The sequence below is a fragment of the Dendropsophus ebraccatus genome, chromosome 1 (assembly GCF_027789765.1).
Source record: "Dendropsophus ebraccatus isolate aDenEbr1 chromosome 1, aDenEbr1.pat, whole genome shotgun sequence".
NCBI lineage: Eukaryota > Metazoa > Chordata > Amphibia > Anura > Hylidae > Dendropsophus > Dendropsophus ebraccatus.
The window spans coordinates 60,037,700-60,065,699 of NC_091454.1; the positions used below are offsets into that span (position 1 = coordinate 60,037,700).

Genomic DNA, 28,000 nt, shown 5'->3' on the forward strand with positions numbered 1-28,000 from the left:
TGTATTGCAGCGGTTCTATGTAGGAGTGTGCGAATCTTGTAAGACAGGCAATACTTTTTAAGCTATGTTCACACATCATACATTTTATGAAACGAGCAACCGCGGTTTTCAATTAAAACAATGGCCGTTTTTTTCGCAATGTAGTGATTTGCGCTGAAGTCAATACAAACAATGGCCGTTGTTTCACACAATGTATTGAACAACGGCCCTTGTTTCTCTACAGCCGTTAAAAATAATATTCATGGCATTTATTTCCGGCCGTTGTCCACAGACTTCGATGCAATTTTTCATTTCAAATAATGCCCATTGTTTATATGTAGTGGAAGCATAACCTATATCTGCTGATTGTTCATTGTTGTCCCTTCTTGACTTGCCTGACTAAACAAGTAAAATAGCTAGGGACGTGAGGCCAGATGTCTTCATTTGTAATTTATAACTGAATATGTAGTACTGTCTCTTTAATTGTGAGACAGCACTTTGTCACGTGTTTTTATTGGTCTGGGTGTATACAGCTCTGTATTCTCCATCTTGTGGATTGCTGTTACATGATCCCTTACATAAAGCCTCTTCTTCCTAGTACAGTCCCAGAGTCTGCTTCCCTATTCATACACAGCAACACTCCACAAACCTGAAGAAGTTAAAGTGAAATCAGATCCCTACGTAGACTACTTTAAGGACTGTAAGTAGCTAAAGACGGAACTGTTTAAAGGGGGGTTTCTAGTTTCATATAAGTTAAGGTGAGGTATTGATGAAAAGTTATGACATTGTATTGTATGTGCTCTGTATCTCAGCTCCTGACTAATTTCAATATGTTTGCATTCTGCCAATATAATAGAAAGCAGGTTTTGGTGTATGTACTAAAGCTTATTTGCATTTTTACAGGTTGATGGCAGGGCTTTAGTTTATACAGCAAAAATCTGCTGATAGGTCTGCTTTAAAGCGGTTGTCTGGCACTTAAATTTTTTTAAATTTTTCCCAGCTGAGGGTTTGGTAAAGTTGTATCAAGCCTAGGTAATCCTCTCAGAGCTAGACACAGCAGTACAAGTCTATCTGTGCTACTTTGTTATAATGGGTCATTCTAAAGTTTGTTAAAAGTGTTCTTTGGCCATTACATTTCAGACATTACAAATGTTGTAAAATCATAACAGAAGTAGCATTCACCTTACCAGCCTCCTGCTGAACAAAGCTCCCCCCAGACAAGTGCATTACACATGTATTTTTGCAGCTGTTCTCTTTAGAGGGGCTCAGAAATATGCATGTAATGTTTTCATCGCAAAAATCGTATAGGTGAACAGGAGTAATAGATATGTGATACTCAGTCACCACCATGTCCTTGACAGACAGAGTAAGGGTATTTAAGTAACAACGTGGTTGATCGTAGCTTTTATTTAGTGTTGTAAAATCGGTAACATGAATGGACAAACATAACACACAAGTCCACAGTGCTCGCAGTGGATGATAGAGGATACTTGGGCCTAGGCCCTGATGAGTCCCTGAATATAACTACCGTGGACCGCCTGGTGTGGGCGTCCCCTAGGCCAGGCGAGACTATCCCTACATACCCTAGAGGGATGATGTATTGTGAGAAGTATATGGGTATGTGGTTATATGTGACCTCAAGTCATGTATGATGGGATGTATACCCTTCCAGCAATCAATATTGCAAAATATTGGACATCTTGCATGGTCAACCCACACATCGTTGGGTTGACCATGCAAGATGCCCACTTGAGGTCACATATAACCACTTACCCATATACTTCTCACAAAACATCATCCCTCTAGGGTATTTAAGGATAGTCCCGCCTGGCCTAGGGGACGCCCATACCAGGCGGTCCACAGTAGTTATAGGCAGGGACTCATCAGGGCCTAGGCCCAAATATCCTCTATCATCCACAGCGAGCACTGTGGACTTGTTTGTTATGTTTGTCCATTCATGTTACCGATTTTACAACACTAAATAAAAGCTACGTTTTATCATAACTTACTGTCAACCACGTTGTCACTTCAATACCCTTACTCTGATACATTGTGACAAACGATTGGGCCAACAGTCTTGTGCCGCTGTGTTTAGCTCACCTAGGCTTGATCCAACTTTAGTAAACACTCAGCTATGAGTACGTAGGTAAATATTAGGACTGGATTCAAGCAAAAATCTGCGGATCTCTTCACTGTAACTTTCAATGAGATTACATACTCACAGCAGAATTGTCATCCTGCTGTGAGTATGTAAAAGGCAGCCACCTTAAACACCTGTGGCCCGGTACATACGTTATCGATCTGCGCCCTCGGCTTGCTTAGAGTGTTCTCGCCATCTGGACGTCCTGCTCAGCCAATCAGTGCGCTGCCCCGCTGCAGCAACTGATTGGCTGATCAGCACATCCAGATGCCAGAAGCCATCGAAGCAAGCTGGAGCACGGGCCACACAGGGTTAAGGTGGCTGCCTTTTACATACTGCAGCAGAATGACAATTCTGCTGTGAGTATGTAATCTCATTGAAAGTGACAGTGAAGAGATCCGCAGCGGATACGTTATGTGTAAACCCACCCTAAAGGGATTTTCCAATATAAATTAAAAAGAATAACACCCTGCTATGGTTATAAAATAACAAAATACACCATACTTACCTGTCTTCTGCTCTCTGAGTCCACTCTGTTGCTTCTTTGTACTTCTCCTGGCTGATGTGCTGCTGTGGATCCCTGTCTATGCATCCCTGATGACATTCCAGACACTGCACTGCTGCTGAGGCCAGCGATCGGCTCCAATGTACTGAAAGTAGAGCGCACCATTCATGGGAAACAGTACTGCAAACCAGGGCGGTGGTGCTGGACTCAAGAAGACAGCTGACCATAGTGTATTTTGTTATAACCATAGCAAGCTGTAACTTATTTATTTATTTTTATTTATGAGAGCATCAGGAAGCTGTTTCACAAATTTGATCCAATAGGATAGGGGGCCATTCACATGTCCGCAATATATGGTGTTGCATGCACTATATACTGCGGACTGGACCTCGGAGCTCCTGGCACCATCATTCATAACATGACCTGCTGTTTCTGAGCTCCAACCCCAAAGTATACAGTCTGTGCATGGTCTGATGGACTGTATATTGCGGACATATTAATTGGCCCTAAAACTTCTGTTGGCCCAAGAAGTAGATGCTGGTTTTATGGGCTCCATAAAAATGGATCAGAACCCTAAGATATGTAACCCATCTAACAATAGTGGGCTTAAAAGCTTTGGGACTCCTATTTATTCTCAACTGCAATATATAATTTTGGCATAACCAATATAGTGGTATTTGTCAATGTCCATAATCAGCGGTTTCTGTCACCATGGTTTGTAAGGCAATTGAATAGTATTGGGCGAAAACCACCAACGCTTATTATTGAAATATATTATAATTAAGTCCACAACAGTCAAGCATGTAGCCCAGTTTTTTGATGTTTCCGGGGGAACCTCCCCTCTTTTATAGCATTTGTGTGAACCTTTACTAACTTAATAAAACATTTCTATCTGTCCTACTGGCCTATGGCAGAAACACCCTAGTGCTGCTAATAGGACATAAGGGAATAGAACTTTCATCAAAGAATGATTCATCTTTATTTACATAACACTGGAAAGCCCTGGTGACTCATTTTTTCCAAGTGCATTATTTTCTTTAGGAACCTTTGTTAAATGAGCACCATGATACTAGATCTGCACTTGTATCATGCACAGATCTACCCATACAGTACAGACCTAAGTTTGGTCTAACTGTGAAGGACGGATCTACTTTTTATCCGCCTTGTTCCCCAAGTGACTATTCCTGTCCAAATTAAGTAAGCTGAGCGCTAGCGACAAGGACATGACACCAGGCAAAAAGACAGTATAACCTCCTCTCTCAGCTGAGTTATGAGTGCACATTGGCGCTTTATTTGGTTTCACTTGAAATATATAAACTTTCAATACAGGCGGGGTTTCAAGTCACAAGACACATACATATCCTATTTTGATAGGTCAGCCCATAGATGGTCAGCAATTTCCTGTCCTGCCCAGTCAGGCTGGTACAACGTGTTGTTAACCATATATTGTTTATATAACAATGTCTCTCTATTATGTCTGTATTGTGGCTGCGATGTAAGTTCCAGGTGCTGTGCTCATAGGCGTGCTACCAGCATTCCTCTCCTTCTTCCAGAAGCAGTTACAAGGCTGAAGCCATTTTAGGGATTACAATGTTTTTATCCAAAGTAACATCCCCTTTATGGCCACCTTCACATAACCAGACAGGCTTACCCAACAGAAAGCCCTGGGGTCCTTTCTACTGTAGTTCCCTCGAGTTGACTGCAGACTGCAGGTAATTCACCAGTCTACGATCAAGTCACTGTGTAAGGGCCCTATTACACAGATGATTATCGCTCATGTAATAGAGACAAAGATCAGCCAATGACAACAATCATCGGCAGATTGTGTCTTTTGGTCCTCACCTAAAATCGTTGATTTGTTTAAAAAAAAAAAAATTACCTCTCCAAGCTCCCCATATTCTTCTACACCCTGCTCGCTTTCCGGAGCCACCGCTGTAGCTTTAGAGAGGGTCTCTGAACTAAGAGGTGGCTCAGCCAATCACTGGTCAATAATTGGTGGAGCAGCTTGTCAGACCGCACTGAGGCTACAGCAGTGGCTCCGGCAAGCGAGCAGAGGGTAGAAGAGGTAATGTATAATAGTTTAGGGCAAAGGCTGTACGGACATCACTAATGATATATATACAGCCCTTGCTAAACGATTATCAAGCAATGTAATACGCTTGGTAAATGTTTACATTACTGATCGGGCAGTTTAATAGGACCCTAAGACTTGATCAAAGAGGGGAGACCCCTTTATTCTATACTGCATGATGTCAAAAGACAATGCGTGTTTCTTGAATTGTTTAGCACAGAATATCTCAAGGACATGAGCTTTATAATCTCTGTATGAAGTTTATACTCCTGTCAATAAGTTGTTAATAAGAGTTGTAAAACTGGTTGCTATTTACATCATTACAAGTGTAAAGTTCTCCTATTAATGCATATAGGGTGTGTGCCTATCTGTGTGTAGTGTATTAGGATGATGGGCAGAATATACCAAATATGCATCTCTTCATACACATAGACAGAATTATATAAATATATATTTTTTTTTTTATTTTTTTTCCACAGTGACAGGTAATCAATGTCAACAGAAGACGAAGAGGCGCGAGTGGATGAACTATTCGCCCTTGCTAGTATTTACTCTGAAGATGAATTTGTGAGGGAAGATGAGGTTTCTGGAGGGAAAATTCATTTGTGTCTGGAGTTACCTTCAAATTTTGTAATATCTATAAAAAGTGAGTAAGAGACTGATAATAGTTAAAAACAAAATATACATTGATTTTACAAACGGAGAAAAGTAATCTTTCTGGTATTAGTTGCATTTACAAATGAGCAGATTTTATAGCTGTGATCCATCCTCTCCATCTGCCCCAGATTGGCATGATGTTTTTTTCATTCAGCTATTATGCAACTCTTCCACATTCTCCCCCCATGACAACCACTATGCACCCATGCCAGCCACAATAGTCCCCTTTCTTGGACCAGCTCAGCCCATGAATACCTCCAGCAGAGGGGCTGCTCTCCATATCTAAGGTATGGCATTCATGTCAGCAAATTAGATTCATTTAGGGTCCATTTACACAGAAAGTTTATCTGACAGACTATCTGCAAAAGATTTTAAGCCAAAGCCAGGAATGGATTTGAATAGATTAGAAATCTCAGGCTTTCCTTTATGACCTGATCTCTGTTAATAGTCTGTTTCTGGCTTTGGCTTCAAATCTTTGGCAGATAACTTGGCAGATAATCTTTCTGTGTAAATGGACCCTAACTGAAGTCAGTTACTTAGAAACAATCAAGCTAATGGTTATGGCTGCTTTTCCTGTTTTTAATTCTCAGTTGTATCCATATATATTAACCCTTTGAGGACCAGGCCTAAAATGACCCAGTGGGCCACGCAAATTTTGATCTTAGTGTTTTTGTTTTTCCCTCCTCCCCTACTAAGAGCTCTAGCACTCTCAGTTTTCTATCTACAAGCCATGTTAGTGCTTGTTTTTTACAGGAATAGTTGTACTTTGTAATGGCGTCATTCATTTTACCATAACATGTATGACGGAATCCCAAATATATTATTTATGAAGATATAAATTGGTGAAATCGCAAAAAAGAATGCAATATGGTAACCTTTGGGGGGTTCCTGTGTCTACGTAATGCACTATATGATAACAGCGACATGACACTATTATTCTATAGGTCAGCCCGAACACAACCATATGCAGGTTACACAGATTCTCTAATGTTATATATGTATTTTTTTTATGAAATCCTTTTTTTTGGCAATTAAATTTTAATAAAATGGGCCTATTATGACGCTTATAACGGTTTTATTTTTTCACCTACGGGGCTGTATGGGGTGTCATTTTTTCCGCCATGATCTCTAGTTTTTAATAATACCATATTTGTGAAGATCGGACGTTTTGATCACTTTTTATAAAAAATTTTTTATATATAATGTAACATAAAATCGGTTAGCCGCACACTTTTTTCCCTCTTTTCGTGTGCGCCGTTTACCGTTCACAATGACGCTTGTTATATTTTAATAGATTGGACAATTACGTACGCTACGGTATATTATATGTTTATTTGTTTATTTATTTTTATATGTTTTATTTATATAATGGGAAAGGGGGGTGATTTCAACTTTTATTGGGGGAGGGGTTTTGGGGTAGTGTGTGTGTTTTTACTTTTTTTTTTTGTTTTACACATTTGAAGTCCCTTTGGGGGACTTGTACATACACTAGTGTGATTACACACACTGATCATTGCTATGCCATAGGCATAGCATTGATCAGTGTTATCGGCGATCTGCTCATTGAGCCTGCCTGTGCAGGCTTAGTGCAGCAGATCGCCGATCGGGCCGCATGGAGGCAGGTAAGAGACCTCCGGCGGCCCGTTTTACCGATCGGGACCCCCGCAGTCACACTGCAGGTGTCCCGATCAGTAAGTGACAGGGGACTCCCCCTGTCACTTACACTTAAACGTTGCGGTCGCGTGTCATTACCGGTGAGGTCCCGGCTGCTGATTGCAGCCGGCCCCCACCTGCTATGAAGCGCGCTCCACTCCGGAGCACGCTTCATAGCCGGAGAAACACCCAGGGCGTACAGTTACGCCCTAGGTCGTCTGGGGACAGACTTCCATGACGTAACTATACGCCCTGGGTCGTCTAAGGGTTAAGGGTACAAACCCACACCGTATATGCAGCGTATTTACTACTGCGATACGCAGCAAATACGCAGCAAATACGCAGCAGATTAGATCTAAATAACTGAACACAGCATCAAATCTTCACCATCACATCTGCTGCGTATTTCCTGCGTATTTGCTGCGTTTTTGCTGCGTATACGGTGTGTGGGTTTATACCCTAAAGGGGTTATCCAGTGCTACAAAAACATGGCCACTTTCTTCCAGAGAAAACATCACCTCTCCAGTTCAGGTGTGGTTTGCAATTAAGCTCCATTCCCTTCAATAGAACCAAGTAGTAAAACCCCACCCAAAGTGGTGCTGTCTCTGGAAGAAAGTGTTTTTGTAGTGCTGAATATCCTATTTAAAGGGGTTGTCCGGCGATAAAAAATTATTCACAGAATAACACACATTACAAAGTTATACAACTTTGTAATGTATGTTATGTCTGTGAATGGCCCCCTTCCCCGTGTCCCACCACCCCCACCCGTGTACCCGGAAGTGTGGTGCGCTATACATTACCTGTCACGTGCCGACCACGGTCTCCGATCCTCAGCAGTGACGTCTTCTTCGGGAGGCCGACGGATCTTCCCGAGTGCCAGCCGCCCTCTGCAGCGTCATCCGAAGCTCAGCCGCGATTGGCTGAGCATAACTGGGGGCCATTCACAGACATAACATACATTACAAAGTTGTATAACTTTGTAATGTGTGTTATTCTGTGAATATTTTAGCGTAAAATATAAATGGTTACAAAATCCTATTTCATTTTTTGCTATATAAACCATATACATTATTTTTAGAGACATGAAGTTAATATTTTGCTGTAATATGAATACAGTAGTAATTGGTCATTTAAATGATTAAAATATTTATTGTATTTTTTCCTCAAGGCAACAGTGCAACAAACTCCTCTGCAGACAACTTTGAGGACATTGTGTCCTTTCTTCCACCAATTGTGTTAAACTTTGACCTTCCTCCAGGTTACCCATCCACCACACCCCCAAACTTCACATTAAGCTGCAAGTGGCTTTCACCAGCACAGGTTTGTCTTCATTTACTATACTGGCAGAACTCTTTACACAAGCTCTTCACTTTTTTGGGTAGGAGAGTCTCTCTTGGGTGGAGAAATCACTTCCCAACCCCTTTGTTTTCAGAGGCATAAGGCTTCACCACAGCTGTCTGGCTGTAGCTTACACCTTTCCCTATAGAGCACATAGGAACGTTTGGCCATGCTGAACGTTTGTGTGTATGTGGAGGACGGGAGAAAGAATTGTCAGCCAAACAATCATTCTGCCGATGGTTATTGTAGTTGAATATTCGGTACTATACATGTGTAGTATGGGGATGGCAATACGCAGGAGCTGTCTCAACACCATAGCTTAAATTTCACTATAATGGCTGGAGGTAATTTGGAGATTAACCCATTAGATGGACACGGTCAATAGCAGAACACTAAACTGTTTCCTTAAATTTTGTCTGAAATAACCCTTTAAAAAAAAAACTATCATGTTAATTAAAACTGCTGGAAGCCTAATAGACCTGCATTGTAATACACATACAATGCAAGTCTATAGGGCCTGAATACACATCTGCTGGGAGTTCCAAAGGGTAATTTTTACGTGCGATGCAAATGATCTAATTTGATTATACCTCAATCCTTCAACTGCACCTGCAGCTATGGCTCACCACATACAGTTGTGTACTACAGGTGGGACCTGGACTTGACCACTTAAAAAATAGCAATGCCATGTACAGCCCACAATTATAGGTAAATCACAAGTGCTAGATGTAGCCACTAGTCCTTACGATTTACAGTATTGGTATACTACTGCAATTGCATAATTCTCTCAAACACAATTGTAGTGTATGAATCACAATAATCATCATTATGGTGTATGCATTCTGAGCACTATGCCTTTTGATGCATTTACAATGATAAGTCTATCCTATTGTACCTATCTGAAGTCCTAACATGGTATAGCCCCAGATGGAAAACATTAGTGTGTATGCCTTCAGTTCAGTTAGCCTAAGTTAACATGATCACGATGACGAGTTTAAAGGAGTACGCCAATGAGGAAAGAGTTAACCCTGTTCAGTCTATACCCATAATATAAGCTTATTTGTAATAGGTTTCTGTTACACGAATAGTTCAGTTTATTTGCAGCACATCTGACTCACTTAAGGCCCTATTCCATGGAACGTTTTTGAACGATTATCGTTCATAAAATCGCTCAAACGACCGCTCGTTAAAGATATTCGTTCTGTGGAATAGCTGTAAACGAGCGAACGACAACTACGAAATCGTCGTTGAGTCGTTCACTATTTTTTTTCAACATGTCGGAAAAAAAAACGTTGGTCTTTCAACAATAATTCGCTAATCTTTTCGTTGAATAAAAAAATCTTTCAGTCTTTCTTGAAATATCTACCTACATTTCCCTACCTACATGCTCAGCCCGGCAAACGTTTTAAACGACCATGTAACGATGTAACTACCGCAAAAAAAACGTTACACTACAGATATCGTTCACGTTCCCACACGTATTATGTGTTATCGTTCGCTTAAAAAAATCGTTAAGTGCTCGTTAACGAGCGGTCGTTGGAGCGAGTCTATGAACGATAATCGTTCCATTAAATAGGGCTATTACTCGTCTGCCTTGTCCCCACTTTTCTGTCCTCCCCCTCCCTTTTGAGACAGAGGTCACATGATCTTTGTCTCTTCTGTTGCCAGGCAAGCTGTAACCCCATATCTGTAACCCCGCCCACCACTGACATTACTCATTGATCACCTGGCCTGAGCAGTATAGGAGATGGGCAGAGAGGGGTTGGTACCCAGTAGTTGGTTCTGAGGTGCAATGCATGCTGGTAGATGTAGTTTTTCAGATGGGTGCCCTGATGTAAAACTGGGATCATTTGTAAGTATGAATCTGGGGCTGGGAACAGTGTAGACAAGTGGGAAAGGTGTCAAACAGTCGGCGGGGGAACAGTGAGTGCACCTATATGCTTTCTGTGGAATTTTTTTTATGGGATTGCCAAAATACCCCTTTAACCCGGTGCTCTAACTGATTTAACTGATTAATTAATTAATTATTGTGTCAGGGATGATGTTAACAATGGCTACATCTCTACTTCCAATATTGCTGCTTCATTTGATTGTTGTATTTTATTGCTTTCAGCTCACTCTGTTATGTCAGCGTTTAGATGACCTATGGGAGGAGAACAAGGGATCTGTTGTCCTGTTTCGATGGATTCAGTTTCTAAATGAGGAGACACTTGATTACTTAAATATAAAATCTCCATATGAGATTGAAGTGTCTGGCAATGGTGTACAGGACTGGTTGCAATCCCCTGATGAGTCCCTTACTGATGGGGTCTTATTGGAAAGGGGAGCACTGGACAGACGGGCTATACAGGATGCACAGTCAGTACCTGCCCTAGTCCAATGCATCTTGGACGTCAATGAAGCTCAACAGAAGAAGGATTTTGATCGTAAACAATTCTTGTGCAATATCTGTTTTATGGAGAAGTCAGGCAGTGAGTGCACCGACTTTAAGGCTTGCCAACATGTGTACTGTAACTACTGTCTCAAAGACTACTTTGAAATTCAGATTAAGGACGGACAAGTCCATGCCCTGAACTGCCCGGAACCAGAGTGCACATCCGTTGCAACGCATGCTCAGGTAAGTGAATGCGTTTTGGACCTTTTGAGGAAATATTTTGCACTTTAAACTTTGTGTAGTTGAACACATTCTATTCACAATCATATACAGGAAAACATTGGGGGAATAATAAAAAAAGAATGATTCTTAGCTCTACAAATCCACCAGTAGCAGGCTTTTCAAAAATCCGGTGCCTCATTGGACTGTCCAGTTTTAATTTTCACCATCGAGTCAAACCATCTTTTATGCAAAACCACACCTTCTTTTTGCTAAGCTCCACCCACCTGTTAAGCAGAGTGCAAAAAGCTATTGTTATTTTGAGTTTAATTAAATAAAAAATTTGATGAACAGCAGATTTTACACCAAAATTCTGGTAGACAATTTTTTAATTATTTCCAACATTGATTCTCACTTACTAATAATGCTTCAATTTATAGTCATTATGTTGCTGTTTGTGTCTGTTTTTTTTCTGCGTCAAATTCATTAATGTCGTGCATGCCCTATGTAAATCTGGAACTATGCCACACTCACTTGGCGGGTTTTTGGACAAAAATTACAGGTTTGTCGGGTTTGTAGACAAATTGTGTTGCATGCCTTTAGTAAATGTATTGGTCTACTAAAAGCAGACAAAATTTAGAAAAAAACCTGATAATTTGCTGCCAGGAAAACTTAAGTAAATCAGTAAATCAGTGGCATAAAGCAACTAGCTGCAACAGCTTTAAAAAATAGGCTGTATTCCTGAGAGGATATTAAGTCAACTCCTAACCATGTTCCCGTTTATCCCACTACACTACAGGACTAACGGCTAGGCCAATTCCCTGGCCTCAGGGCAGCCAATGTTCTACAACATACAAGTGACTAAGCACCCCCGGCTGTAATCTTATACGGCCCCTCCTAGTTGTAATTTCCCAATTAGTTGAAGCCTGACATAGCCCTAATTTTCTTGGCTCCAATCTGGGCTACCATCTGAGTTTACACAGCTCTAGCAGACTCCCCAGAACTGAATGTTCCCAAGGCTGACACAGGCTGCTTACAAAGAATCTGCAGACTGTCCCTGTGACAATACTAGTCCATTTTGACTCATGACCTAAAGGTACAGATTTAGCATATAACACAACATCACATCAATACAGTATAATGCACATATTTACACCACATGTATATTATATGTGCAAAGTAATAACAATTAAACAATAAAGCTTAGGCTTAGATTAATTATAACTTGCAAACATGGAAAATATAAAAAGAAGAGATACAGCTCACCATGAAGTAGATGGAGTGACAGCAGGCAGGATTTGACAGAGGAGGGTGCTCGATCTTCAGGGCGTTGGCCAGACGCCGCATGCAAAGTATAGCTGGAAGGAAGTAGTGTGGAAGACGGCACTCCTGGACGTAGATACTAAAATATAACTTTTATTCGTGCATATTAAAACATATAGGTGAGCATAGCAGGACCTACGCGTTTCGCGCTACTGCGCTTAATCATGGTCTAGTTACAAATGAATCTCGTGGCGAATAAAAACAGGTGACCAACCAATGAAAAGATCCCTACGTCATGGATCATGTGCCTGAGTGGCACAGGTGTAACATAAGTGCTACTCCCTCCCATCATATGTGTTTGAACAAATGCTAGGTTATTTGCGGGATGGGAGTGCATGCTAGAAAAGCAAAAAAATAAAAAAATTTTTAGTTATAAATAATGATACAATAGGTCGTTTTTGTAATTGAGACCTTTAGGAAATCTAGTGTTTAAACGAAAAATCATTTCTGCTTCTTTGTGTAAAACTTTTTTGTGCCAGTCACCTCCTCTCAATGGTTTGTTAACCCTTATTATGGCATATGTAATGAAGGTGCTGACATCCCCCCCATGTTCCTCTATAAAATGCTTCGCTGCCCCTGATGCATTGGTTCTGTGTTGTTTCCTAATGCTGGTGAGATGTTCGCTGATGCGTTGTTTATATTTCCTTATTGTGCATCCCACATAGGATAAGTTACAGGTAGTACAGCCTATGATGTAAATGACATGATCACTGTTGCAGTTTAAATAGTTGATAATCTCATAGGTTTTTGATTCTGAGCTGTCACAAAAAGTCCTTTTGTTGTGAGTGACAAATTTGCATATGGGGCAGCGTGTGTCTCCGCATCTGTAGCAGCCCGTGATCCTGCGGCTGGTGTGCACTGGCTCTAAGGCTAACATGCTAGGTGATAGCAGATCTCCAAGTGATTTGCCTCTGCGTGACACACAACTGAAGCCCTGATCCAGAATCTCGGACAGGATTTCATCCTGGCGCAGAATGGCAATATTTTTTTTAAGAATGTTTGTGATTTGTTTGTATTGAGGTGAGTATGTAGTGGAGAATGTGATAGGTATATTTGATTTTTGTGTGGTACGTGCATTATTAGTTGATTTCGAGAGCAATAAATCCCGGTTCTTGGTAGAGACAATGTTTTGAGCTCTGCGTATGATTTGTCTACTGTAGCCTCTATTGGATAGGCGAGTTGCAGTCTCCTTACACTGTGTCTCAAAAACCGTATTGTCTGAACAGATGCGTTTAACCCTAGTGAACTCCCCGACTGGAATAGCCTGTATAGTGTGAAGGGGATGTTCACTTGTGGCGTGTAAAATGGTGTTTCCCGCAGTGGGCTTGCGGAAAACTGAGGTGGTGACATATTCATTATTGGTCGAGGCTTGCAGAGTAATGTCCAGAAAGGTGATTTTTGTTTTATGGAAAGTATGAGTGAAAGATAAGTTGAATACATTGCTATTTATATGTCGGACAAACTGCTGTGCCTCCTCCTCCTCACCTCCCCAAACCAATAGCAGGTCATCTATGAAACGGCCAAACCATTTGATGTGATGGAGATAAGGGTTGGTGGGAGTGAAAATGAATTGCTCCTCCCACCAGGCCATGTAGAGACCCGCTAAAGTTGGGGAGAACCTGGCCCCCATAGGGGCTCCTTTGGTCTGCAAAAAGAATTCATTATTAAAGGAAAAGTAATTGTGTTTCAATAAATATGTTGTTAAATCTATAATGAACTCCTTTAATTCGTGGCTATACCTGCTGTATTTGTATAAATGGTGAGATAAGGCTGTGATTGCCAGGTCATGGGGTATAGACGAATATAAGGCTGTCACATCGCAGCTTAACCATGAAAAATTAGGGTTCCATACAAAGTTTTTAAATATGTTCAGCACTGATCCTGAATCCTTGAGGTACCCTGGTACTCTCACTACCAGGGGTTGAAGCAACGAATCCAGCCAGGCACATACCCTTTCATTAAGGGAGCCAACCCCCGAAATGATGGGACGTAAGGGAGGGGGGTTGGCTCCCTTATGGATTTTAGGTAAACCATAAAAAATTGGCAAGGTGGAATTAGCAGGAACAAAATAATTATATTGTTTTTCTTCCATTATGCCCAATGCTATTCCTTCCTGTACTATATTGGATAGTGTGTCTCTGAAGGTCAAGGTGGGCTCTGACTGTAGTCTGCGGTAAGTTGTAACGTCATTTAGAATTTCATACGCACTGTTGCAGTAAGACTCACGGTCAAGTAATACAATTTTTCCACCTTTGTCGGCCATCATGATTATTAAGTTTTTGTTGGCCTGTAGTTCCTTAATTGCCTTTCTTTCCCTTTGCGATATATTGTTATGGATGGAATTGGTGGAGAGTTTTTTCAAGTCTCGTTCCATGGCAAATTGGAAATGATCCAACGCCTCGACACGGGACTTAAATGGATAGAACGCGGGATTAGACGCTACAGTCGGTACATTATGTATTTGTTCCTGTTGCTCCGTTTCCCCGTCTATGCCAAGCTCAATGAGCTGTAAGAGATTCACTTGATCCTGGAAGAGCAATTCCACGAATTCATTATTTACTACATCATGTTCTTTCATAAGTGTGGACGTGGGCTCAGAACAGGAATGGAAAAAGTGTCTCTTAACCGTGAGCAGTCGAGCGAAGCGATTGATGTCCATTAAGGTGTGAAACATGTCAAAGTGGCTGGAGGGTACAAACGTAAGACCTTTTTTTAAAATATTGATATGATCCTGGTTGGGTTGGAACGATGATAAGTTAAGTATTTCATGGTTAACAGAATCTGATCAAATAAAAATCAAATATACCAAACAAATCACAAACATTCTTAAAAAAAATATTGCCATTCTGCGCCAGGATGAAATCCTGTCCGAGATTCTGGATCAGGGCTTCAGATGTGTGTCACGCAGAGGCAAATCACTTGGAGATCTGCTATCACCTAGCATGTTAGCCTTAGAGCCAGTGCACACCAGCCGCAGGATCACGGGCTGCTACAGATGCGGAGACACACGCTGCCCCATATGCAAATTTGTCACTCACAACAAAAGGACTTTTTGTGACAGCTCAGAATCAAAAACCTATGAGATTATCAACTATTTAAACTGCAACAGTGATCATGTCATTTACATCATAGGCTGTACTACCTGTAACTTATCCTATGTGGGATGCACAATAAGGAAATATAAACAACGCATCAGCGAACATCTCACCAGCATTAGGAAACAACACAGAACCAATGCATCAGGGGCAGCGAAGCATTTTATAGAGGAACATGGGGGGGATGTCAGCACCTTCATTACATATGCCATAATAAGGGTTAACAAACCATTGAGAGGAGGTGACTGGCACAAAAAAGTTTTACACAAAGAAGCAGAAATGATTTTTCGTTTAAACACTAGATTTCCTAAAGGTCTCAATTACAAAAACGACCTATTGTATCATTATTTATAACTAAAAAAATTTTAATTTTTTTGCTTTTCTAGCATGCACTCCCATCCCGCAAATAACCTAGCATTTGTTCAAACACATATGATGGGAGGGAGTAGCACTTATGTTACACCTGTGCCACTCAGGCACATGATCCATGACGTAGGGATCTTTTCATTGGTTGGTCACCTGTTTTTATTCGCCACGAGATTCATTTGTAACTAGACCATGATTAAGCGCAGTAGCGCGAAACGCGTAGGTCCTGCTATGCTCACCTATATGTTTTAATATACACGAATAAAAGTTATATTTTAGTATCTACGTCCAGGAGTGCCGTCTTCCACACTACTTCCTTCCAGCATTAATTATAACTGTCTAAGGGTATGTGCACACTAAGTAATTTAGACGGAAAGTCCGTTGCATAATCCATCCCTTGCGCCCGCTCACGTATAGCGGCGGGCGCGCACGTCTCAGCCCGTGTCATAGACTCCATTCTATGCACGGGCGGATTACTTCCTCCGTCCAAAGAATGAACTTGATCATTCTTTGGACGTAGAAAGGAATCTGCCCGTATATAGAATGGAGTCTATGACACGGGCGGAGACACGCGCGCCCGCCGCTATACGTGATCGGGTGCAAGGGACGGATTATGCGACTGACTTTCTGTCTAAATTACTCAGTGTGCACATACCCTAATTCTTACAGTCCAAGACAATCCAAGAACCTGACAAATGAATATAGTACTTAGTACCTACAAAACTTCAAACTGGGCAAACACCTTCAATAAACTTTAGATTGACGTCCGAATCTGCCGTGAGCAGCAGGTACGGACGACTAAACTCTAATGTGTATGTGGACCTTTGGGCAGGGTTCTCACAGCACGGATGAAATGCATCTGCAAAGCATACTGACATAACCTCTTGACTTTAGCTGCAAACATCAATGGCCGTTTGGTAAACTACTTGCAACTGAATGGCGATGACTTGCTTCTCACATGTATTTCATCTGCACTCAGCCTAAAAGTTGTGGTTAAAGGGGTTATCCAGCGCTACAAAAACATGGCTACTTTTGCCCCACTCCTGTCTCCAGTTCAGGTGCAGTTTGCAATTAAGCTTCGTTTAATTCAATGGAACTGAGTTTCAAACCTCACCCAATCTGGAGACAAGAGTGGGGCAAAAGTGGCCATGTTTTTGTACTTTGTATCTTAGATGTTGATTAGGGATGGTCCGAACAGAGTTCGGTTCGGGTTCGTACGAACCCGAAGCCTCGGTAATGATTCCCGCTGTCTGCCCGCTCCGTGGAGCGGGCGGATCCAGCGGGAGGACCACCTGGAAAACTGGGATACAGCCACAGCCATAGGCTGTATCCCAGTTTTCCAGCGTTACTCCCGCTGTATCCGCCCGCTCCACGGAGCGGGCAGACAGCGGGAATCTGCTGCCGAGCGTTCGGCAGGTTCGGACCATCCCTAATGTTGATATTTGGTATTTTTACAAAATAAAAATACTATCAAGTTATATTGACTGATAGCTGCCACTCTTTAATTCATGCTTGGGTCAATGTTTATTTGTAGGTAAAGGATCTGGTAGAGGAGCAGCTTTTTAGCCGATATGATCATCTCCTCCTGCGATCAAGCCTGGATTTAATGACTGATATTGTATACTGTCCCCGTCCAAGCTGTCGGACACCAGTTATGCAGGAGCCGGACAAAACAATGGGCATTTGCACAGCCTGCAAATATGCTTTTTGTCTCTACTGCAAAACAGCTTTCCATGGACTTTCCCCTTGCATGGTATCTGCAGGTATGTTCAGTAGCTCTTTTCCAACCAGCGCAGATGTAAATCTCCTATGTTTTATTTTAAATGAACAATACTTCCTAGAACTGAAATGTTTTCCTTTAAATTGGTGCTGTTGTTTCAGCAAGCTTTGTATAGATTAATACTTGCCATATATCTTAGCAGACAAAAATATTTTCCTCTCAAGCATCTTCCCTCTCTGCAATCCATGCTAAACTGTCCTCCACTCTCAAAATCAGCTTAGCAATGACTTTTGTTTACTGGTTATTACTCAGGGATCATATTACATGTCTATAGAGGAGAGAGGAGGGAGAGGGGAGGTTGGGAGGGGAGAGTGCAGAGAGAAATATACAGCTTAACCCCTTAAGGACAGAGCCTGAAATGGCCTTAATGACAGAGACAAATTTTATGAATATGACAAGTGTCACTTTATTCATTAATAACTTCGGGATGCTTTTACCTATCTGGCTGATTCTGAGATTGTTTTCTCGTGACATATTGTACTTTACATTTCTGGTAAATTGGAGTCGATAATCATAACAAATCTTTATGAAAAAAACCCAAATAATGTGAAAAAATGTGAAAAACTGCATTTTTCCAACTTTGAAACTTTTTTGCGTATACAGAAAGTGGTTATACCACATAAATTATATACTAAATAGCATTAACAACATGTCTACTTTATGTTGGCGGCATTTATTAAACGATCTTTAATTTTTTTTAGACAATAGGAAGCTTAAAACATTAGCAGCAAATTTCCAAATTTTCAGTAAAATTTCAAAATCAGATATTTTTAGGGACCTGTTCAGGTTTAAAGTGTATTTGAGGGGCCTGTATGTTAGAAAGCCCCACAAAGCACCCCATTTCAGAAACTGCACCCCCCACAATCTGCAAAAGCATATCCAGAAAGTGTTTTAACCCTTTAGGGGAGTCACAGAAATAAAAGCTAAGTGTGTAAGAAATTTGAAAATTTTAATTTTCTGTGCAGAGATTTTATTGTAATCCAATATTTTTCATAATTATAAACCTATTACCAGAGAAATGCACCCCAATAATTATTGCCCCGTTTCTGCAGTTTATAGAAATACCCCATATGTGGCCCTATTGCGCTATTTGACGCAACCACAAGCCTCAGATACAAAGGAGCGCCTAGTGAATTTCAACGCCTCCGTTATATTTGGTCCTTTCTGACTGTACCACTTCAGGTTGGCAGAGGCTCTGGGGTGCCAAAACCTAAAAAACACCCCTAAAGGGACACTATTTAGAAAACTACACCCCTCAAGGAATGTAACAAGGGGTGCGGTGAGCATTTGGACCCCACAGGTGCTTCACAGATTTTCCGAACAATATGGCGTGAAAAAAGAAAAATTTATTTTTTACACTAAAACGTTGTTCTAGCCTTCAATTTTTCATTTTCTTAAAGGGATAAGAGGAAAAAAAAGACACAAAATGTGTAGCGCAGTTTCTCCCGAGTACAGAAATTCCCCACATGTGGCGATAAAGTGCCAAGCGGGCGCAGGACGAGCCTCCAAAGGGAAGGAGCGCCAATTGGCTTTTGGAAGCTGAATTTCACTGGAAAGGATTTCAAGGTCCACGTCGCATTTACAGAGCCCTCGTGCTGCCAAGACACTGGAAACCCACCACAAGTGACCCCATTCTGGAAACTACACCCCTCAAGGAATCTAACAAGGGGTGCAGTGAGCATATGGACCCCACTGGTGATGGGCACAAATGTGGAACAATGTGACGTAAAAGTAAAAAATTTCATTTTTTCACTTTCATGGCACAAATGTGCCCGTCATCAAGGGGTCCATATCCTCACTGCACCCCTTGTTAGATTCCTTGAGGGGTGCAGTTTCCATAATGGGGTCACTTGTGGGGGGTTTCCAGTGTTTTGGCAGCACGAGGGCTCTGTAAATGCGACATGGCGTTCATCATCCATTCTAGCCAAATCCAACCTCCAAAATCCAAATGGCGCTCCTTCCCTTCGGAGGCTTGCCCTGCGCCCACATGGCGCTTTATGTCCACATGTGGGGTATTTACGGACTCGGGGGAAATTGCTCTACACATATTGTGTGTTTTTTTCTCTTTTAACCCCTTGTGAAAATGATAAATTCAAGGCTAAACCAACATTATAGTGTAAAAAATGTAATATTTCATTTTCACGCCACATTGTTCCACATTTGAGCCCGTCACCAGTGGGGTCCATATGCTCACTACACCCCTTGTTACATTCCTTGAGGGGTGTAGTTTCCATAATGGGGTCACTTGTGGGGGGTTTCAACTGTCTTGGCAACACAGAGGCCTTTTGAATGCAACATGGCCCCTTAAAATCCATTCCATCCAAATCCAGCCTTCAAAAACGAAATGGCGCTCCTTCCCTTCGGAGGCTTACCCTGCACCCGCATGGCGCTTTATGTCCACATGTGGGGTATTTCCGTACTCAGGGGAAATTGCTCTACACATTTAGTGTTTTTTTTTTTATCTTTTAGCCCCTTGTGAAAATGAAAAAATCATGACAAGATTAATCATTTAGATTAAAAGTTTACAAAAATTACACTAAATGTTGGTCTAGCCTTGATTTTTTCCATTTCCACAAGGGGTTAAAAAAGAAAATTAACACAAAACGTGTAGGGTAGTTTCCCCTGATTATGAAAATACCCCATATGTGGGCATAATGTGCCATATGGGCACAGGGCAAGCCACCAAAGGGACAGAGCGCCATTTAGAGGCTGGAATGGAGGATGGAGGCCATGTCGCAATTACAAAGCTCCTGTGCTGCCAGGTCAGTAGAAACCCCCAACAAGTGACCCCATTCTGGAAACTACACCCCATAAGGAATCTAACAAGGGGTGCAGTGAGGATATGGACCCCACTGGTGACAGGCACTTACGTAGAACATGTGCCGAGAAAATAAAAAATAAACATTTTTTCATTTTTACGTCCCAAATGTGGCCGTCACCAGGGGGCCATATCCCCGCTGCCCCCCTTGTTAGATTCCTTATGGGGTGTAGTTTCCAGAATGGGGTCACTTGTGGGGGGTTTCTACTGTCCTGGCCGCACAGAGGCTTTGTAATTGCATCATGGCATCCTCTAATGGGAATGGCGGCCATACCTATTTAGCTGGGAAAAAGGGACAATTCTAATTTATTTGCAGGTATTAGGCCAATTATTAGTTTATAAGGTTGAAAATGACAGGTGTCTATCAAATTCAACCTGTGTTGATCCAGAGGAAGGCAAAAACCCCTCGTGAGGCAGACGACAGAAGCCTCATCACAGGGGAAAAATTCCTTCCCGACTCCATAATGGCGATCAGAATAATCCCTGGATCAACGTGACCCCTGAAATAGGAATAAGGGACAGAATTTAGATAATGTAGAACCCCAGTGACGTGTGGTGCGCCTTGAAGCGATCCAGTATGCAGAGGCCGGGGGGATCAGGACAGGTGTCACACTGGAAAATGGTGTCCTTCCTGATCCCCCTGTTACGCCACACTCTGCACTTCTTCTGGGGTCTCCTGTTTTCCAGTGTGGGGGACGTCACCTGGAGAATGTTGTCCTGGTGCGATACGGGGTCCTTCATATCCAGCAGCGCTGGGTTCGCTCCATGGCTGCTAAATATTAGGGCGCTATTACTGCTTCTGATATGTTCGGATCGTGCCGCAAGCTACAGTAGCTCGGGCAGCGAGGGACCAGAAGAGGGGGCGCTGGTATAAAAGTTATCCCCGTACAGGTGGTGACCTTTATCCATCAGTGGGAAGATCAGTTCCCGGACGATCTCCCCACTAACTCCGAGGATGGGGGGGGGAGGGGGCATCTGGGGGCTGGATTTGCGTGTCCCTTTCTACATACACTCTTAAGGGTACGTGCACACTGCGGAATCGCGACAGATAACCCTTCGTGCATTCCACAGTTGGCACCTGCCGGCGGAGTGATGCAGGCGCACGTCTCCGTCCGTGTCATAGACTCCATTCTATGCACGGGCGGATTCCGCTCTCCGTCCAACGTGTTCATTCTTTGGACGGATGACGGATTCCGCCCGTGCATAGAATGGAGTCTATGACACGGGTGGAGACATGCGCCCGCATCAGTCCGCCGGCGAGTGCAAGCTGCGGAATGCACAAAGGGTTATCCTTCGCCATTCCGCAGTGTGCACGTACCCTAAATCTGTAAGAGTACCCTGAGGTACGCTCACAGAGTTTGTAGAATTTCACGCCATACCGTGATCTCTTATTGGGACGGTACTGGCGGAAAAGACGTGTCTGGGGGGCAGCGTACGCTACGATGAGGATGAATGGAGGAAAGAAGGATCCCCCCATTCATCCTCACTGGCTGTTTCGGGGGCAATAATAACGTATCCCTCTGACGCCGAAAACACCCTGGGGGCCATCTTTATACGGGGACTAGTATATGGGGTATGTAGTGGTGTAGTGTCAAACTTTATTCAATGTAGTGTGGTGTAATGTAGTGTTTTTTACGTGTTTTTTTTACAGTAAGTATAAAAAAAAAACCTACGCCAACAAAGGAGTTGCTGATAAATGCCGCACTTATGTGCGGCACTTATCAGCAGACCGTGGCAGTAGAATATAGAAAAAAAACACCCTACGCCAAAAAGGAGGAGTTGCTGATTAGCAGCGCACTTTCGTGCGATGCTGATCAACACTCAGCGGCGATAGGGTGCGGAAAATAGAAGAAAAAAAAATTTTGAAAAAAAAAAAAAAACTTTTTCTATATTCTGAATATCCCTGTAGCTGCTGATAAGTGTATTACACATATCAGCCGCTAGGGGGCAGCAGAGCGCAAAATCCGGAAAATGACGAGGCTGGAGCCGAAAATAGCCGAGAGAAGCCGAACGTGACGTCACGGAGGAAGCCGAAGACCCGAACGAACACGAGGACGCCGCGAACCCGGAAGACGCCGATCAGGAGCCCGGGACAGGTGAGTAATGTACAAATACCTGCTCTGGACCCCTCAGCTACCTAGCTGAGGGGTCCAGGGCAGGTATTTATTATTTTGCTGGACTCTGATCGCCGTGCCACCGGCCCGATCGCCGTGAACGGCCGGCCGGCCGTTCACGGCGATCGGGCCGGTGGCACGGTGACCACCATTACTTTTTACAGTAATGGCGGTCGGTGCCGTCCTCGGACAGCACCGACCGCCATTTTTTTCCGGGTCATCGGGTCACCGATGACCCTGAAAGGTTCCGATCGCCGCTATTGGCTGATCTGAATTGATCAGCTATAGCGGCGATCGTAAGCACGGGGGGTGTTAACCACCCCCCGTGCCGAGAAGCTATGATGGCCTGCTATGATTTATAGCAGGCCATCTTCCCCGACCGCTGTGTGTGAACACGCAGCGATCGGGGAAACATCGGGCGTAAATTTACGCCCTGATGCGCTAAGTACCAGGGCGCGAGGGCGTAAATTTACGCCCGATGTCGTTAAGGGGTTAAATACAATTTGCCAAGTGGAAACCTGCAGAAAAATGCCAAATACAAGCTTATTCCAGGTAAACAAAAAAACCGGGGCGGGGTGGTTGTCGGATTATGGGGGGGGAGGTCAGGGTGTGGTGTGAACAAAAAAATTAATCGATACTTACCTGCCCTGACTCCCCTGCAGCTGAAGCACCACCACTCAATGTTGCCTGCCAGTCTCCTGCATCTCCTGGTCCTGTGACATCATGTCCAACTCAATGATTCCCACTCAACTGGATAGGTAGTTTCTGTTTGGTCATGACAACACAGGAACACGGGGGATACAGAAAACCAGAGGCTGACAGTGAGCGGTGGTGATTCGGGTGCAGGGGAGCTGGGAAGGGTAAGCATCACTTCATTATTAAAGTGTCACTGTCATTATAACTTTCAAAATCTAAATCAACAGTAGATGTGTTAGAAAGCAAGTTTGCAATATACATTCATTATTTTTGTTGTTATCATGCTGTAAAAAAAAACTTACCAGAAATCCAGGCCCAGTCTCCTGAAGGCAGATTTTCTGACTTGTGCTGGTTGAGAGTCACATGTGAGCGCTCAGATGGCCTGGGAAACACAGGACTTTCTGTTTTCTGGCTGTTTCTTGTTATCTCAGAAAAAAGAGTGAAGTGCTGTGTTTTCCATGATAAGTAAAAAAAAAAGAATAATAAATGTAAATTGCAAACTTGCTTTATATCACATCTACTGACTTTAAGTTCTCACCTCTTTGCCCTCCCTTTGATAATAATGGCTTAATAATATTACCTATATATTTCTCTTATATGTATATTGTTAGGATTTTGGTTATTAAAGATATTGTCACGTTTCTTGTTCTCCCCCAGAAAGACTTGTCGAATTGACAAAAGAGTATTTTGCTGCTAATGCAAAAACAAAGAGAGAAATGTTGAAGAGATATGCACAGCTAGGGAAGGCTGTTGAAGATGCAAAGAATAAGGAATGGATACAAGAGAACTCTAAGCCTTGTCCTAGCTGTAAATCTCCGATTCAGGTAAAATATCAGACAGCAGGAGAGAACATTGTACCTTGTATATCATTTAAAGCAGTTTTTCAATAGCAGGTTACATACCTTAAAGTCAGAGAAGGGAAACCATTTTCTGCTTTTCTAAAATTGCTTCATCTAGAGAGCGATGCTGCCCATACAGATAAGACAACATATGTTCCATGGAAAAGATGTTCCAGGTAAAACCCCCTTTAAAAGACAAGGGGGCACTGCCTCCGCCTGGAGATAAGAAAGTTCAATCTCCGGAGGTGACAAGCCTTCTTTACCATGAGAACAGGGAATCTGTGGAACAGTCTACCCCAGGATCTGCTCCCAGTAAAAACAGTAGAGGCTTCACAACAGGGTTAGACAAGTTCTTAGAACAAAATAACATTAAAGGGGTATTCCCCCCAAATTATTTTTGCATTAATACGTTGCCCACCCGTAGCTTTTCATCTTTCCAATATAAAGTTATTATGGATTCTGGACAGTTTTGCGGCTATCTAGATGCATTCACCCCCACCGAATGCATAGAATCATCATATCTCAGTCCAACCCGACACACTCGCTGCTCCTGGCCCCCACCCTCCGTGTTGGCATAACGTGTCCTCCGTCTCTTTAATGAGCCGGGTTAGTGCTTCTAACCCGGTACACTGAAGATGGGGAGGACACAGACAGTGACAGCTGCTGATGTTCACTGTCTCCCTCTCTGACAGCAGCCCCCCCTTCACCCTCTGTGTGCACTCCCTTGCCCCAGAGCTCACCCGCCCTGTATCCCCCTCGTAGCTCACCCGGCGGCCGCTCCTGTGAGTGCAGCTCCCCCCCATGCGATCTCCCAGGGGCCCCCCTCAGTACAGGCTGCGGCCACCCTCCATTGTCAATCCCCCCTCCCGAAGCTCACCCCCTTGCGTCTCACCCGGCAGTAGTGAGTGCAGCAACCCGCCCGGCAGCAACCCTTTGCAGAACTAGAGCTCCCAGCATGCTCAGCCTTCCCTCCGTGCATGCTGGGAGTTGTAGTTCTGCACAAGCCCCCCCTTCACTCAGCTCACTCACCTCACCGGTGGCCCACATCTCACCCGATGCTAGCCCCCCCCTCCCGCAGCGCGACTTGCGTCTCCCCCTTCTCTCAGCTGCCTGCCCCCTCATCTCCCCCGATTAAAGCACCCCCCCTGCGCGACTCGCAGCTCACCTGCGGTCCGCCCCCCACTCCGCATCTTGCGGTCCGCACCAGAACGCCCCCCCCCCTCATCTCAACCCCTTAGCGGCACATCTTACCACCACCTGCGCCCCCCCCCCTTCACTAAGCTCGCTCACCTCTGCTATGTCACTATTACAACTCTATGTCACTATTACAGCTCCGCTATGTTACTAAAAGTGACATAGCAGAGCTGTAATAGTGACATAGCAGGGCTGTAATAGTGACATAGCAGAGCTGTAATAGTGACATAGAGTTGTAATAGTGACATAGCAGTGCTGTAATAGTGACTCACTATTACAGCACTGCTATGTCACTATTACAACTCTATGTCACTATTACAGCTCTGCTATGTCACTATTACAGCTCTGCTATGTCACTATTACAGCTCTGCTATGTCACTATTACAGCTCTGCTATGCAACTCACTCAACTGCACTATGTCACTCACTCAGCTCTGCTACATCATGGACCAATGAGGGAGGTGCAATGCATGATGGGAGATGTAGGTTTCTGGCCAGCGCCATATTGGATATAGTTCGGCTTTTTAAAAAACTTGTAACTATGGAACGGAAGCGGATAGAAAGACGGTAGATGGCTCAAAATTCTCAGGGGGACTTGGTGAGTAAGACTAGCTAGGTTTGGGAGCATTTTTTTTTTGGCTCTTGGGGGGAATACCCTTTTAATGTCCCAGAGGTGGGACACCACTGCAGTTACTCCTGCAGTTTCCACTCTGGAGCCTGGGTTGGTAAGTATAATTCCCCCTCACAATGGGTGCGGTCTTATGCTGATTTCCTTATGCTGATTTCCAACATAACAGGGCACCCAAAGGGGCACCCAAAGTTTCATCAATAAAAAAAAAAATCTGACACGCTAGGAAAATTAGCAATAATATAAGTGGCCCTTGGCGTAGAAAGTCCTGATAGTAAATAAAATCTTTGTGCTGAATAGGTTTGATAGCTCTATGGTGTGCTAAAGCAGGAGCCCCTTTATTCAGGAGATTTAAGGTGGGACTTTATGGTGGACTATAAAATTTATGCTGGACTATAAAAAGATTATCTTCCTACACATTAAGAATGAATCATTCCGTTAAATATTTTTTTCTTTTACAGAAAATTGATGGCTGTAACAAAATGACCTGCACTGCATGTAAGCAATACTTCTGCTGGATCTGTTTGATGATATTGTCTCAAGAAGACCCGTATAAACATTTTGGGAGTGGTTTACGATGTATAAATCGGTATGAGAAAAAGATAAAGTGTAATCTACCTCTTTTGTCTTCTTACATAGCTACCTTCTATTATCACAGTCATTCTTTCTTGTAATCCATTAGCTTCTATAGAAGGATTACAAAACATACACTCACCGGCCACTTTATTAGGTACACCTGTCCAACTGCACGTTACCACTTAATTTCTAATCAGCCAATCACATGGCGGCAACTCAGTGCATTTAGGCATGTAGACATGGTCAAGACAATCTCCTGCAGTTCAAACCGAGCATCAGTATGGGGAAGAAAGGTGATTTGAGGGCCTTTGAACGTGGCATGGTTGTTGGTGCCAGAAGGGCTGGTCTGAGTATTTCAGAAACTGCTGATCTACTGGGATTTTCACGCACAACCATCTCTAGGGTTTACAGAGAATGGTCCGAAAAAGAAAAAACATCCAGTGAGCGGCAGTTCTGTGGGCGGAAATGCCTTGTTGATGCCAGAGGTCAGAGGAGAATGGGCAGACTGGTTCGAGCTGATAGAAAGGCAACAGTGACTCAAATAGCCAACCGTTACAACCAAGGTAGGCAGAAGAGCATCTCTGAACGCACAGTACGTCAAACTTTGAGGCAGATGGGCTACAGCAGCAGAAGACCACCCGTTACTAGCATGGTGTGCCTAATAAAGTGGCTGGTGAGTGTACATTGCACAGTAGTAGCTCTATAGGATTTCAATAGAAACTCAACTCAACTTTGCCAAGTGAGTCTCATGGCCCAGATCTGCTGTCAAAAGGTCACCAGTAAAGACAGAGTTCAGCTGATGTGCGGGAAAATGCCAACTGATTCAATGGGCAGCCCGAACAATATAAGTATTATCTGGCTGCCCCTCCCGCTGCTCCCTGCTCACTGTTTGTGTGTGTAATAGCACAGGCAGTAAGCAGGGAATGAGGGGGAAGTGATCACTGTATAATACGCCCTTTAGGCTGCAAATTATTTCCAGAGAAAATATTCAAATTCTTTACTTTTTTAGTTTTGAGGCTTAGAAAACCTGGCATGGTCTGAACACCACCATTTCCAATGTCATTGTACCAAAATTACAGCATTGATTCAGGTGCAGTCAGGTATAATAAAAATCACTTAAATCCGATGACTTACAGTTGACATCTTCGGTGACTAATTCGATTGATTTTCCTTTCCTTTACATCTGTCCCTGTAATGAAAGCTACTTTCAGCCCCCAAAACATCCTTGGCTTCTCTCTTAAAACCATGGTTCTCTACTCTCTGCAGTTCATAGTATTTAGTCCTTGTTATTGATTGTTTGTGTTTATTCATTGCAGATAATTTTTTTTAATCGATCCTCAAAACCTCCATAACCAAGGCCAGAGAATGCCAGAACATAGGCCAGAGTATAATGTTGGTCTGCAAGCAAACAAGAAGACGAACAAAGAATAGATCCCTTTCACCACCTGCTTTACAGAAATATTGTTGTTTGACCAAGTAGAAGCTTTCACTGTCGTTATAACTTTCAAAATCTAAATCAACAGTATATGTAAAATAAAGCAAGTTTGCAATATACATTCATAATTTTAGTTGTTATTATGCTGTAGACAAAGCAATACTTACCAGAAATCCAGGTCCAGTCTCCTGAAGGCAGCCT

General features: G+C 43.0%; 1 protein-coding gene across 1 annotated transcript; it reads left to right on the plus strand.

Moving 5' to 3' along the window:
• Nucleotides 1–513: 513 nt before the first annotated feature.
• LOC138793257 (E3 ubiquitin-protein ligase RNF14-like) lies at nucleotides 514–27,918 on the plus strand. The gene is made up of 8 exons (XM_069971720.1): nucleotides 514–679; nucleotides 5,175–5,341; nucleotides 8,174–8,325; nucleotides 10,457–10,960; nucleotides 17,255–17,483; nucleotides 23,786–23,952; nucleotides 26,250–26,377; nucleotides 27,681–27,918. The coding sequence occupies exons 2-8, from the start codon at nucleotides 5,188–5,190 to the stop codon at nucleotides 27,682–27,684; spliced, it is 1,338 nt and encodes a 445-aa protein (XP_069827821.1). The 5' UTR covers nucleotides 514–679; nucleotides 5,175–5,187; the 3' UTR covers nucleotides 27,685–27,918.
• Nucleotides 27,919–28,000: the final 82 nt, after the last annotated feature.

What these genes read in the sequence shown, in the direction of transcription:
- LOC138793257 (XM_069971720.1), top strand. Translation starts at nt 5,188, where the DNA reads ATGTCAACAGAAGACGAAGAGGCGCGAGTGGATGAACTATTCGCCCTT. An exon ending in CCCTTGCATGGTATCTGCAG is followed by an intron (nt 17,484 to 23,785) that starts GTATGTTCAGTA and finishes GTTCTCCCCCAG; the next exon opens with AAAGACTTGTCGAATTGACA. An exon ending in GCTGTAAATCTCCGATTCAG is followed by an intron (nt 23,953 to 26,249) that starts GTAAAATATCAG and finishes TTTCTTTTACAG; the next exon opens with AAAATTGATGGCTGTAACAA.